Source organism: Colius striatus, chromosome 16, assembly GCF_028858725.1.
Source record: "Colius striatus isolate bColStr4 chromosome 16, bColStr4.1.hap1, whole genome shotgun sequence".
NCBI lineage: Eukaryota > Metazoa > Chordata > Aves > Coliiformes > Coliidae > Colius > Colius striatus.
The window spans coordinates 3,433,699-3,449,142 of NC_084774.1; the positions used below are offsets into that span (position 1 = coordinate 3,433,699).

Sequence of the window (15,444 nt, forward strand, 5' to 3'; positions counted from 1 at the left end):
GCAATTAATGTGCATTTGTATTTGAAATGTTTAAAATTGGGGACTTGCAATGTATAAACTCTAAGTGGCTCTTATTATTTGACTGCTTTTTAATGCAGACTTGTGTACATTAAAGATCCATTTAAAAATCAAAGGCATTTCTGTTTCAGCTGTCTTTGGAAAAGCAGAAAGAGCAACACAAGCAGGAAGCAGTGTTTGTCCCAGGACAAAGATAGTTTCATGACTATGCAAATCCATAGAGCTTAATAAATGCTTTGCAAGACTGGGTCTGTCATTTCCCTCCTGGGATGAGTTATGGTGTAGATCACACAGAGAAGGAAAACAGATACCTCCCTTCAGTCTCTCCTCAGTGGAAGTTCAATGCTGAACACATGCACTGCAAAAATACACACGTAGCCTTATCCTTTCCAGTTCCCTCCCACTAACTGGGCTTTTCACACTTGTATAAAGCGACATCTGGAAACGATCATCTCATCACACCCTCAAAAAACCAGCAGAAGCAGTAATAATATGGTAATAAGGGATGAAATTTTATGAAAGATGCCACTTAACTGAAGCCTAAGAGACAGCATGCAATTTAAATAAATTGCTTTTAGCAGGGGACTGAGTGACAATCAAGTAAAAAAAAATAGCCTGGCCCACTTTTGCAAACTGTGAGCCAGGTTTTCAAGGGTAAAATACTGACTTTGGTAAAGCAGTACCAGTTTTGCACAAGGGCATGAAGTCACATTTTTAAGACCACAATGGGGACACCCTTAAATTAAGGATACAGAAATGAAGCTGCATAAGCAAAGAGAAAAGAAGCTATTAACACATCAAATATCTGCTTGCTTCGCTTCCCTCTCTCTACAGTTTAAGTGAGCTGAAAAAGAGGAATTGCACAATTATCTGAATGCATGCAGGAAAATTCAAACATTGTGTTGTGTGCAAAGATGAGAACTCAGCTCTTGATTAACCCAGGGAGGCAGAAGTTGACATAGTTTTGTTTCAGATTCCCTGTGAACCACTTGTGTCCAGGCTCCAGATCAGAACATCTTGAAATCCTTCATGTGGGTCTGACTGTCCTCTAAGTGACATTCTTGCACAGAGCCTTCCATGTGCCCAGCCTAGTGCAAGTGGAAATACAGCCTGGAAACACTGCAAAGAGGAGACAAATCAAACTGGTTTGTATTCACTTAAAATCTCATTCAAAATGACATTCTACTTTGGAAAGCACTCTGCACACAATAGATGTTTAGCTGCCTCAAATCTACAGTACCACCAAGTCAACCAGTGCTCAGGGATTTATCAACACAATGGAATCATAGAAACATAGAATCACAGAATGGCAGGGGTTGGAAGGGACCTTTAGAGATCATCCAGCCCAACTCCCTGCAGAAGCAGGTTCACCTAGATCAGGTCACACAGGAACGTGTCCAGGTGGGTCTTGAAGACCTCTTAGGAAGGAGCCTCCACACCTCCCTGGGCAGCCTGGGCCAGGGCTCCCTCACTGAAACAGGGAAATAGTTTTTCTTTATGCTTAAATGGAACTTTTTGTGTTCCAGCTTCTTTCCATCACCCCTTGTTCTGCCACTACATACAGTAGAAAAAAGTGATGTCCCAACATGCCAACATCCACCATTTAGATATTTGTAACTATTAATGAGCTCCCCCCTCAGTCTCTTCTTCTCCAGACTGAACAGCCCCAGGTCCCACAGCCTTTCCTCATAAAGAAGATGCTCCAGTCCCCTGATCATCTTGGTGGCCCTGCACTGGACTCTCTTCAGAAGTTCCCTGTCCATCTTGAGCTGGGGACTTGTTTGGTCTCTCTCCATTGTTTCCTTCTCTCTCTATCTCTATTTTTGCACCTTCAGATGAGGAATACTCGAGCAGTTTGGGATGATGCCTGGACAGAAAAATAGCCAAGAAATATCAAAAAGAACAGCATCCTAAATTCAGCTGGTGTGAAAGCAAGTGCTAAGCTGTTTCACTTCTTTTGGAAGAAGTCCCATCATTAGCAAGAACTGTTCTTCTTGGCATGAAAGCCTCATGCCTTTATGAAATTTGTCTTATTGACCAGCCTGCCCAATCAGAAAATAATGCTAGATTCAAACCACATTATAGAAAGCCATTAAATGAAACTGCAACAACACCAAGCAGGAACTGTATGATGTGGAAATGAGTAACTAGATTTCATCCTAATAAATAAAAATAAAAACCATTTCTGGATAACAAACTGCCTTTGCAGATAAAAAGTAAATCCTTAGAATTTAAATCCATCACGAGCAAAATCCCTCTGGAAAAAAAAATCCAGACCAAAGCACTATTATGACAATCTTTATATTCATAACTGTACTTATGCAGCCTAAGATAAGGGCAATCAATCCACATGCCTCAGGACAAAAAGCCCATCTTCTGCAGGGATCAGGATTAAGAAAATTCCTCACCATATGCATCATGGTTAAAGGCAATAGGGGACATGCTTTGCTAGACTTAAGAATCTTCAGGCATTGGTCACTGCTAGAAACAAGAATCAGATTTATGGCATCCTGATGTGCTCCAGCAGTAAATCCCAGCCTCTCCTCTGCACACTGCTGCTTTCTGACACTGAATTTAGAGCCTGAACTTTGGGTGGACCGTGGCCTCACACCAAACCAAGTATCTCATTAGCTCCAACAATCTAGCTTTCCAGGAGTCCTGTAGTCAGTCACCCAAAGTGCACCAAAACACTCTGCTTTCCATTTCAGCATTTAGTCATCTCCTTTTCTCTTCTCAAATTCCTTCTGTTCTGTAGACATCGTCATTGGTTCGATCCCAAACAACAAATAGCTGATGCTTCTCTTCTTTCAATTCTTTTGCAGTAACTAATTTGTAGATCTAATCTATCCTCTGTTCCTTGAAAGGTATCTTTCCAGTTTGGCATTTCTACAGTCAATACATCCATAACTTGATTTTTATAGTTGCTCAAAGAGGTCTCTTCTGCCTGAAACACACCTACATGTGTCACCAACTGCACCTCTGCAACTTGAAGAGAAACTAGAAATACACTTGGCTTCCTTCAGAGCTCTGTAGTTTACACTGAGGCGTAGTCCATGTTGCCTAAGAGGTCTGAAGATACACATTATGAGCTGAACAGAAGTTGAGAACTGAAAAAGAGAGACAAGGAGAGCACTCCAACAACCTCACAGCCACAAAATGCCTATCATTGGCAAATACTTTTTCTTTCAACTGCTACTTATAAGGTGGATGTTTTCTAGTCAGTCTAAAATTATGTGAGGAAGGGGAAAGAACACAGTAGAAATCAAGATACATTACCTGTTTAAATGATTTGGCAGAGAAAATCATCATCTTACATGCAAATGGACTGAAGCTGTTAGGACACGGTACAGACAAAGCCTCTGTCTTCTAACAATGCCACCAGGCTGTTTCCAAGCACGAACTTGGGATCAAGGATCAAGAAGAAGAAATATCATGTTTTTGTCACTCTGCTTTTATTTCTCTAGCTGACATGCCAAAGGCTATTGAGGTGGAATGAAAACAGACTTTCAATCATCAAGCTAAGCAGACAAAGTCACTAAAAGATATACAAGTCCCATAGGCTTCGGTGGATCCACATCCCAAAACTCAAGACACAAGATGCCGCCATTCTCAGCAGCTCATCTGCAGCACTGTCTGGCTTTTGGGAACAGACACTAGATCAGAGAACGACCACCGTGTTTCCTTGTCTTTGTTCCAGGGGATTTAGCAAGAGATCAAAACCAAGCACAAGCAGGACACACACTGCAGAGGTTTGTCTTCCCATCGCTGAGAAAAAGGTCCCTCAACAGCACGCAGGAAACAAGAAACACTGGTAAAGTCTTCCTTCACTGCTAATAATCTATAGAAAGTGCTTTTCAAAAGCAGTTAATCTTGCTAAAAAAGCATCTATTTTCACTATTGTCTACACTTAAAGTTATAGAAGACAGTGGAGGTAAGAGGTAAAATTTAACTGATAGTAACAGGTAAATGAATGTGTGTTTCAGGACAAGGCTTAGAGTAACTCCGGGTTAAATTAGTCTGTGAATCAGTGATTCTAATAATACTCATGCACCCATTGTACAGAAATCCCTTTCAAATCACTTGATATGCCACTTCTGTAGTGCTTTGATCCATTTTTTTCAGGTTGGCTTTGTTTTTGTAAGCATGAGGAAAAAAAATGACAGCAGCGATACAGCAACCTTGAATCTTATATTTCAACATTAACATGTGAATGTTCCCTATTTAACAGGAGCTATCACCTTATAATTAAACCAGAAAGAAGTATTTTTGAACCTGTTGTAACAGCTCACACTAACTCAGCTCACAACAGTCACCTCCTGGTTGTTCAGTTTGTGCATTTCGTAACAGCACACAACTATCTTCCTTTTCTAACGTTTGTAACAGAGCAGCAGACAAAAATGTTCCTATAAAACATGAAAACATAGTCTGGAAATGAAAAAGAAAATGGTAAAAGCTGCTTACTACTTCTAAATTTCACAAGATTTCATGGCAACAAAGTACATTTTAATAATAACTAAAGGAAAAGGTTTTCCGACTGCTTGGCGACACCACATCAAAGTCTGAACGTACAGAGCATTTGCATTTATATCAGCTACTTTATCCTGACTATTTTTAAAGGGAGTATTGAATTCAGCCACATCATTCAAGACTCACTTTTATTTCCCTAGGCCAAGAACAAAAATTGAGTATTGATCTTGACAACTGCTCCTTCCTCCAGGAGCTAAATCACATCCTCCTGCTGAATAACCCAGTCTCTAGCAGCTTATCTTAAGAGATAGGTTGCATGTGATCCATGTGAATGTTTTCATATGAGGACAAGCCTCCTATTATGAGAAGCTTGTTCTATGAACACCCATTGCCATATCTGTTTGGGGCAGGGGAGTGGAAATTACAGGGTTTCTCAAGACTTTCTCCCCTCTTATCCCTTAGCAAGCAATTCTCCTGTGAGACTGGGAAGTTTCCAAACCTCCAGGTTACAAAACCTACCTCATCTTACAAGTTACCTGGTGCCATGATCCAAAAAGGCCAAAAAGCTAATGTTCAAGATAGCTTTTCTAGACCTGTTTAAAATACTGACTGAATACTATTTGTAAAGAAAATCTTATCTCTGTCCCTTTATTAATATTCATTTCAATGTTACCCTTTGGCCTTACACTTTCATCCTCCTTGAAGGGAAACACTTTTCAGATGAGATTCCCCCCACAATGATGGCCTCATCTGCAAGGTCTTCCTTTCCTCTTTCCCATCCACCAGAGGAAAAAAGGCCTTTTTCCTTTATTCTCCTTTTCTGTGCCAACTGAAGAAAGGAAAAAAACCAGGGGAACAGTAAATAAACACAGAGAAGAAAACAAGCCTTAAGCTTCCCACATCACAGCTTCCCAAAGCTCACTCTCTTCAACAAAGCCCACAAAGCAAGGGTTTCAAAGAGTTCTGTTTAACTATTGAAGATGGCTAGAAAAAAACACCACACTCAGAAGAACAGTGCTGGACTAAATGGGAATGATGTTCAAACATATCACTCTGGTCCTGTTTTAGGGGTATAAACTAATTTATCTTCCTTTTCTTTAACCACCCCTCAACGCTGCATCTTGTCTTAACCTTAAGCAACCTCTCTTTCCCCTTTCCCTGCTGAGCAACTCTTCCCTTTGACTGACAGTTTGCTGGTTTATACCTCAAGGTCATTTAATCTTCTCCTGTCCCAAGTCACAACCTATCATCATCTACGAAAAAAAAACCCCAAAACCCAAACCCCACAGCAACAAAACCATTTACAAAAGCAGAGTTTGCCATATTTTCTGGCAGCTGGCTTTTCTGTGGGAGAAGGTAAAGCTGAGACTTCATTTTCAGTATCATTTCTAAAGATCAAATATAAATGAAGCCTTGTAACACTGCTCTGTAGAAAATCAAAAGCCCCACCAGTGGGATAACAGATGCTTGGGCACATACTGTTTGTGGGAATTTAGAGTTTAATAAAACCTCTTTGTGTGCATTTAGAGCAAGACCTTTCATAATTAGTTTTTATGGGGGTTATATAATGAGAAACTTTTTGAAGTCCACAGAAACAACTTCCATTCACTCTGATCATGAATCTGAAAACCATGAATGATCTTGATAAGAGTTGGGTCGTGGTGGACTGACTTTCTTAGCTCCTGCTGAGCCATTCTGGTCATGCTTTTGCTCTGTCTAAAGGCTGACAGTCAAGAAACTCACAGTGGACAACTGCAGCTTTATACATGAGCCTCTGCTGCTTGAAGGGGCAGAAAAGAATGGTCCTTCCCAAATCCTGTTCTAATTTAGAGATGAAAATAAAAAATAAGAATCTCATTGCAAGTTGTGCCTCAACTGGAAGCTGTGTCAGACTTCCTGGCACACAAATACACAAAGTCTACGTGACAAGGCAGTAAGAAGATTATTTAGTAAAAGGGACATTGAATTCTCACTGTAGGAAGGCTGCACACATCTTCTTTTATGATTACACTGGTTTCTTGCCATTTCAATAAGTAAATACTACTTCTCCAGTATAGGTGATGTTCTCTACTACTACTTCTGCAGTCAATTTTATTATCTTTACTAGTGGGCCTAATAAACACAATACCAATGCTGCACAGTCCAATAAAACAGGACAACAAATGTGTAGCAGTTTGGTACTTCCCTCTAAGATACAAAGAAAAGAAACAAAAAAAACCACTTAAAAGCATCATCACTCATCTCTCAACTGTTTACACCCCTCCACTTTCATTGGTGTAACTCATAAGATTCTCCAAGGAAAGTCAAGGAAAGGGTGCTGTTGTCTTGGTTCAGCACATTTTTTGAAGTCTCTACTGTGGAAGTTTTGTGACATTGTCCTCAAAATATGGTGTTTTGAAGGAGTTCCACGACATAGGGAAATTGGGTAATGATTTGCATTTTCTTGTCTATCATGTCAGCTGGCATTTTTTGGAAGTTGCACATCTTTAGATACAGGGTGAGCCTCTCCCTTTCTTCCAGTCCATGATCAGATCAAGACTATTACAGTTTCTCCCATGCAACACCCTAAACAAAACATAAATGCCATCACCATCAATCTCAACAAGCTCTGTATGACAAGTAACATTAACAGAATGACCTTCTGGAGTTAGATTTTCATTAGTAAATTAGGAGGGGAAACAGTGAGTGGCTCAGCTTGGCCAGTTTGAACAAATTATCTACGTCATCCTTCATGATGTCAGTCGATACCTTTGCTGAGCAAAGACACTCAGCAGTTTGGGATTCAGTACAAGACATCCTTACTGACAAAGCCAACGTTTTTGGGGTCTTTTTTCCCCATCTGTAAATTAAACTAAAGCAAGCATTCTTCACAGGTAATGCAGGAAAGTTTGCAGGTTTGGCTGCTGCAGGGAGCGTGCCTGCAACATGACAATGCATAAAGTACACACCAAATCTCAGCACATCTTGTTTCCATATGCAAACACACAGTCCCACACCAGCTCTGTAATTATTTCTGCTAATAGTCAGAGACTTTGACCGTACTAGTGCATGAGGAGACAGTCAAAAGATGAATAGCAGAGCCTGTGCCAATTTCCCAAATAGGCCAGGAGATCATCTACACCAATTTTTGCTTGCCACCTATCTGCAGGAAAGCCTCCAAACATGTCTTCTAGCAATGGAAGTGTACTGAATATCAACAAACATCTCCATGCCAGATCCTCAGAATCAGATCAGTTCTAAATGTTCATTGCTTTATAATCCATACAATAAAGGAAAGATAGTAAGGATCTGCCTCCCCACCTCTCAACACACTCAGCCTGCCTCTCTCAGTAGAGGATGCTGCTGGGGATGCTCACGCTGGGAGAGTGAGTGAGGAACACTAACATCACAGTACTCAATATCATCCTAGGATGGCATTTGTCTGCATTCTTCACACTTGCTATGGTCAGAAAGAATAACCAGAACCAGAATGCTTTTGTATAAGCTTTCCACTACTTAGATATATTTGCTGTAAATCACTAATTTATAGGGAGGGAAGGAAGGTTGCAGAAAGAGAAGAGCAGCCTTTTAGTCTCTGTCCTTTGTTCACACCACAGTAAGGACCTCACAGAAATTACAAAAAATTGCAAACCTTGAAAAGAAAATTGTGTGGTGGAAAAGTCCTGCTAGGTGGAAAACTGCTTTGTTCATCCCCTCACAAGGCACAGAGCTTGCCTTCCCTTAAAGGCAAACAATTAATGTATGAAAACAAGATGAATCGTCAATATATCTAAACCATGAGGAACACGACCTTTTTCCTGGGAAGACCAATATGGCTTAGAAAGAAGACAGACCTCTGTCTCTGGATTGGAATTGACCTGTTCCAATATCAAAGACAAAGGGAAGGCACTGCACAGTATTTAAATAGGTTTCTTTGCCATAAGCAATGAGAAGAATCAGTCCCTCAAATGCAACACAACAATGTATTTTAAAAACAAAATGCTTCCTGCTTCAGCACACTGCACTCATAAATGGAGAGCACTGTCCACTTGTTAACAACCAACGCTGAATCATTACCCAAGAACAACATATCTTTTGTTATGCACTCACAGAGTGAAAATTTTGCTTAAGAACAATTTTCCTACAGGAGAACTGGTTGGAAAACTCTCACCTGTTTGCCTGTTCCAACACAAAGCAGCAGAAAGTTTGGCAAACACACCACGTGCATGCAAACAGTTATTTCCTGAGGACTTGCCTATGGAATAAGAAGTAAAACATTCCAGGATATATCCAAGTTGATAACATGATGAGGCACTCTTATGACACAGATGTGTGGAGGATGTTTTGTTAGTAAGTCAGCCATGAACCAAAGTATCTGTGCTGTAAAGTGGTAGAAACCCTACCTGCACATTTTGTTCTTGTGGTGAGTGGTGGTCCAGGGGGCCCAGTGCCTCCTTCTCCGGGGCGAGTGAGCAGCACTCTGATCTCATACTCCACATCAGGATCCAGATGCCACAGTTTATAATTAGGAGAGTCAACAATGTGTGTTTCTGCCCAGTTCCCGGTGGTTGTCCGATACTCCACCTCTTTCAGTATGATGGGTCCATCTCCAATGATGGAGTTGGCGTTGGGTTTGATCCACAGGTACGTGGCTCCGACAGCCAGCAGCTCGGGAGGAGCGATGGGAGTTGGGGGTTCTGGAGACAAAAAGAAATCATGAGAGGCCTGAGATGTCCTGTCAAAAGCATCAAATTTCCACTATGTATCTGTATGACAAGGCTGTCTCAAAATCTTTTGTAACATGAGCAGAGTTTCTCCTCTCATTTAACAAATCTTTCACATCAATTTCATCTGTTACTGAAAAGAATATGGCTTCTCTTTGTCTTCACTAAGAATTCAGCCCCCTTAGTAATACTGCCATTCAGAAACAGCTGCACAAACACAGTAACCACAAAGCAACTTCTGTTCAAAAACACAAACATCACTTTAAAAGATCACAAGGTTTAAAAGATCCCTCTTTTAAGCATAGGAGCAATAGCAGCTAGTATCATATTGGAGGGTGAGGGGGGAAAGAGTCAAGTAAAGAAGACTGGTGTGCACTTGCATATGTAATGTATAAAAAGGCTCTAGTACAACAGTCCCTCCTCTGCCCTGTGACCTGACCTGGCAGAATATCACCAGCACTGACCATGGTGGTGTGGTTCAGACAAGGTGTAAGCTTAGCACGGCACAATTAGCAATGAGTGGAAAATTTGAATCCCTTGCTCATTTTGTGATTTTACCAAACCAAACAAAGGTTAAAAAATAAGAATATGTTTTTTAATCAAAGCACTTGCTCCACATCTGAGAAAATAGTAGCAAATTTAACCTCTGGGTCACTGATGTCAGCAGGTAGGATGCTGCTAGAACTGACTGTAACTGGGGCTCTTGATAGCTCAGAAATAAGAAAAACTCTAAGGGATCTGTGAATCAGCACCTCTTGGCATGTCTGATTTCAAAGTTTGCTCAACTTCAGGAGCAAAGGCACTTAAACAAAGTCTCCATCAGACTTGAAGAGTGCCTAGATGTCTAAAAAGCATCATGAGGAAGCAGGAACCTGGCCACTGAACATCATACCTTTGTGATAAAAAGAAAAGGAAGCCAATGAAAGACAGCAGCATCCTTTGATGAAAGCTACAGAAATCTGCAAGGCTCTGGCTGCCTGCCTGACTTCATTTCTTCCCCCTCTCTGACAGTGTATAAATAGCACTTGCATATTGGAAGCCACGTGAATTGTGTATGCCTCGTGGTTTCAAAAACCTGAGCTCAACTGTGTAAGATTATGAGCAATTTCTTTAATCTCATCTAGCTTTCCCTGTCTCTCTCTATTACGTGGTTTGCCCTCAGCCCAGAGGACACAAACTCTACTCTCTTGTGAAAGTAAGGTGACAAAAAAGGACATCTATGTCTCAGCAAAAACAAACCCTTATAAACACTCCAGCATGATGTTAATTTTAGAGTTCTGTGGGAGTTACTGGAAATCCCTTTTAAAGGTGATTTCCAGAGGCCTGGAAAAACCCAGGATGCACAGGAATGTGAAAGAAAGGTTTGAGCACCACATGATGGAAGGAAGATGGGACTTTCCCCCCCAGAGAAGTCTTTCAGGTTAACATCTGCCCAGTGAATAGAAAAAAAAAAAGCACAGAAACCATTATTATACAAAATGATCAACTGAGATGATTGGTTACCTAATTACAATGAACCACGTTATCTCCCTGAGACTGGGTGCAGCACTTGTGCACTGCACCTCTGCAAAAGCAGCAGTCTGAACTGTAACAGATATCCATCATGACCAAAAATTAGTGTCATGAGCTAAGTTTCTTTTGTGGAATGTTTGTTTCTGCTTTTAGTTTGCACTCTTCCCCAAACTCCTGCCAGAATCTGTTTCTGACATGAAATGTCAGGCTGATTATGTTTTGACTTAGTGAGTTTATTTCTCCAAGCAATTTGTTTTCCAGAAATGCATGTGGATACATTTTCATTGAAAATCAAATTATTATACATCACAAATAGTTTATTACTTGTTCTTTGGTGCAAGACAATTAAAAGATAGACTTGGTGATTTTTATTTCCAATAAAAACCCAACATCTTACAAGTCACACCACAGCTGAACACAAAATAAAACATTAAACTCCCTTCTCCTGGGCTGTAGACTTTAATAGCAACATGATCTAGGTTACTCTGGGATTCAGTTGCAAGTTAGGAGAGATTTATGGGACTGAGCTTAATTAATAGAGCAGTTTGTCCTGCTAAACAGACATGAAAGTCTCATCTAGGAAGTTTGGAAACCACTACTGTCAAACTGATTGGAATCAAGATGACATCTAGCATTAATGTCTTCTCTATTTTATGCCAAATCTAAACCTTCCCTTGCCAAAAAATAAGATGATGGTGGTTTTCTTCACACCCCTACATCTCCACCACTAATTTTGGTTCTCCCTTTAGCTCCCCTGTGAATTTTCCACTAAGAACCATTTCAAAATGCAGAATATTAGAAAATTGGGAGTTTAAATTGTTGCCCCCATGTTATGAAGCTAAGAACCTAAGACAAGCAGGCATTAGAGTAATTATTCAAGGCTCAATCACCTCAGTGAAAATAATGGGCTCTTTCCTACTGGTACCAACTGGACAAGGAGTATTTTTTCCAATACCACTGTGTGCCAAATAACTGCAAGTGGTCTAAACAAGTTACCCATTCTTTAGCAAAACTAGCCCATAAATAAGGACCATTTTTGCCCTTTGTCACTAAACATCCCTGTCAGCTACACATGAGCAGCTGATGTTACAAGTTCACTATTTTAATTAAAATCTTTATGTGAGCTTGATTAAACAAACACGCTGACACATTGGCCTTGTACACACATAATTGTGATCAACCACACTGCACATTTTACAGGTGCAAAAGCCTGTACTGTTGGTTTTGCATCCTACTATGAAACAGAGCAGTCCCAGCAGGCCAACATCACCCTTCCACCACAGGATTTAACCCCTTATCCTCCATGAGCATTCCCATACTACGTGATGCAGCCCTGTGGATTCGCAGGTCTCTTCATGTCCCTGTTGAGATATTCATCCCCATGAATCATTAGTAATTGGATGCTTGGTACCTGCTTAGCAATCAAAGACTGACAAAAATGGGCATTTACCCCTTTAGCTTGTGGTGGGTTGATTGTTTAGCTAAAGAGCTCAGACATTAGAGCAGCGTGAGGGGCTCCATTTAGACGCTGTGATATTGTCCCGTATAATGGCAAATCTCATGTCAGTGCTCTCCATCTGACACTTCTTCCCAACACAGAATTACCTAGCACAGTGCTAAGTAACTATAGTGCTCTGTGACATAGAATATTCATTTGGCACAGCAATGTCATGTGCTTTTTCTTTCTCTCTTTTCCCTGAAGAGCTAATGCTTCTGTCTACAAAGGACTCGTCATGTTTCACGTAGAAAAAGTGGGAGAGAAAATACAAATGATCCAGAAAGGTTTGAAAGAATTGAGCAAAGTGGCCAAAGAACCAGCAAAATAGCAAAGAAAACCAAGAAATGGGCAGACCTCATGAGAAAACAATCAGTATCATCAAAGAAAGCCAATGGAGCAAGAGGCTCAATATTTGGCAGGATGCTCGTCTGCCAAGATTCCCAAAAGAAGCAGAATTAAAAACTACAGACTATTCCCTTTACAACTCACAACACTGTATGTGTAGCACTTATATATAAAGGAAGAACTTGCCTCAGCTGGATGAAAATGAAGAACACATATTCTCTATGTATTTTCCCCTTAAGAAGCAGTGGAAATGCTCCTTGGTGATCTGAATACATATGTTCTAAATTAAGCAGCTGGGCTGCCTAGGTTTAAAGAGAATGCCACAGTACTGCTTACAAGTGTTACTATAAAGCAGTAGAAAACCTCTTAACCATCTCCTAAGAGCACTGCAGTCACCACACAAGACAGCTAGAACAAACCCTGGTTGCAGAAAGTTCACCTGTATTAGTGTCAACTTAGCAAATAAAAATGTACAAAGTCTCCCTGAGACCAGAGAGAGTCAGAACAGGCCCATTGCCAGCTCTGCTAATTGTGTTACAGGTTAAAGGAGAGGGGCACCACATATCAAGTGGGAATTACAGCAGCATACTATTTCATTAGCATTTCACACTATTTGTGTCTCAGAAGCTTAGCTGGAATCCCACCAGAGCCTCAGAGGATGCTTTCATTCTCTAATAAAGAAGAAAATAGCATCGGATTAGTTGAACAGTATCTCATTCCCCAGCATAAATTAAGTGAATTAGGTGGAAGACTCTGTGCTCTAATTGTAAAGCTTATTACAAGAACTCACATAGATTAGAACTGAATGCTTCTCTTTGAGCCATCATTTATAATGTAAAAGAGAAAGAAAAGGTGACTATAGGCTCTCCCACAGCTAGGAACCTCCAGCACTGCAGTGAAGCTCAGCCATACATCTTGTGCACCAGGAGTGCTGCAAGGCAACCTTTCTTCACGTGGAGAGGAGCACTACCCTGCCCAGTGCACAAGCAGTCTCTCTGGGTGATGTCCAAGAATGACAAGCTCCTCAGGGCTGGGAATCATGGACAATTAACTCTCATTTTTTAAAGCACATGTAATTTTCTGAGTTTTTCAATTGCAAACTGACATCATGGACAAGAGCAGCAGTATGCTTCCTTGTGCTTATGGAATGACATTGTTATAGAGTGATTCTGTTTAGAGATCTTTTCTGAACCACGAGAGGATAAACACAAAGACTTTTGTGCCTTAAGAATTTAGTCATTCATAAGCTGATTAAAAACATCTTTTTACTCTGTAGCTTCTGTATCTTCAAGCCTGGACTAGTGACCTCAGGTTTCTTCTCAATGGAGAGAAACAGACTAATTTTATGGTATGTATCTGAAAGAGAAAAAAAACCTAACTGCTCCCTGCTCCCTCCCTCTTTAGACTGGTATTAAAATTTAGGTGAGAAGTACTTAACCTCCTTACTCTTATTTAGTCAGTGCTTGGCCTTCAGTGTGAAATACAGTGAGGCATCAGAGCATTTAGTCTATTAAAAGAGGTAAGCCACAGAGAGAGCTGTGCAAGGAACTGCTCAGCAAGTAATAACACCAAGCACCTGCATGCTCCTTGAACCTTCTCTGGTTTAACCACACACAGCAACTAAGCACCAGCAGCTGCTCACTTGCTGTTCTCCCCTCAGTGGGACGGGGAGGGGAATCAGGGGGGAAAAATGCAAAGCTCACGGGTTGAGATAAGAACAGTGTAATATCTAAAAGAAAATCTAATAACAGCAATAATAAAATAGAGTTACAATTGTAATGAAAGGAAATTAAAAAGAAACCCCCAAACTGTGTCCAGTTCTGGGCTCCCCAGCTCCAGAGGAACAGGGAACTGCTGGAGAGAGGCCAGTGCAGGGACACCAAGATGATCATGAGACTGGAGCATCTTCCTTATGAGGAAAGGCTGTGGGACCTGGGGCTGTTCAGCCTGGAGGAGAATGCAGTTGGAATCTCAATAATATTTACCAATATATAAATGGTGGGTGTCAGGAGGTTGGGGCAGCACTTTTTTTCTGCTGTATCTAGTGACAGGACACGGGGTGATGGGAAGAAGCTGGAACACAAAAAGTTCCATTTAAACAGAAAGAAAAACTCTTATCACTGCTCAAGTGAGGGAGCCCTGGCCCAGGCTGCCCAGGGAGGGTGTGGAGGCTCCTTCTCAGGAGGTTTCAAACTCACCTGGACACATTTCTGTGCCCCCTGATTGAGGGGAACTTGTTTTAGCAGGGGGTTGAACTATATGGTCTCTAAAGGTCCCTTCCAACCTCTACCAATCTATGATTTTATGAAATAAACCCCTTAAAAGACAAGTGATGCCCAAGGCAGTTGCTCCCCATCCCCTGACTGATGTCCCAGCAGTGATCTGACCCTCTCCAACAACTCCCCCCAGTTTCTGTACTGGGCATGATGTTCTGTGGTGTGGACTATCCCTGTGACTAGCTGGGGTCAGCTCTCCTGGCCAGGCTCCCTCCCAGCCCCTTGTGCCCCTCCACGCTGGCAGAGCACAGGAAAGTGACAAGTCCTTCCCTTAGGATGAGCACTACTGAGCATCAACTCAAACATCAGTGTGATATCAACATTATTCTCACCCTAAATCCAAACCACAGCCCTGCACCAGCTACAAGGGAAGAAATCAACTCTGTCCCAGTGGAAACCAGGACATGTCTGAATGCCCTCCTTCAGGGGAGGAGAAATCAGGTGCTGCAGTGTAAAAGCATCACATGAAGATAAATGATTACAGTTTTCTCTGGAAAATGAGCACAACTCAGTTCCCTTTAATATATGCAGCTGGAGCATGCACTGGTGACAGTGATGCCCTTTGATTTAATAATTCAATACTTAAAGTGCTTGTCAGAGAAAAAAATCTCATTCTCTCACAAAG

General features: G+C 41.2%; 1 protein-coding gene across 1 annotated transcript in view; it reads right to left on the bottom strand.

Moving 5' to 3' along the window:
• Nucleotides 1–15,444, bottom strand: part of PTPRT (protein tyrosine phosphatase receptor type T) — a 475,736-nt gene that overhangs the window by 221,645 nt on the left and 238,647 nt on the right. The window contains exon 7 of the mRNA XM_062008833.1: nucleotides 8,868–9,161. Coding sequence (XP_061864817.1) covers nucleotides 8,868–9,161 — 294 coding nt within the window. The remainder of the gene's footprint in view (nucleotides 1–8,867; nucleotides 9,162–15,444) is intronic.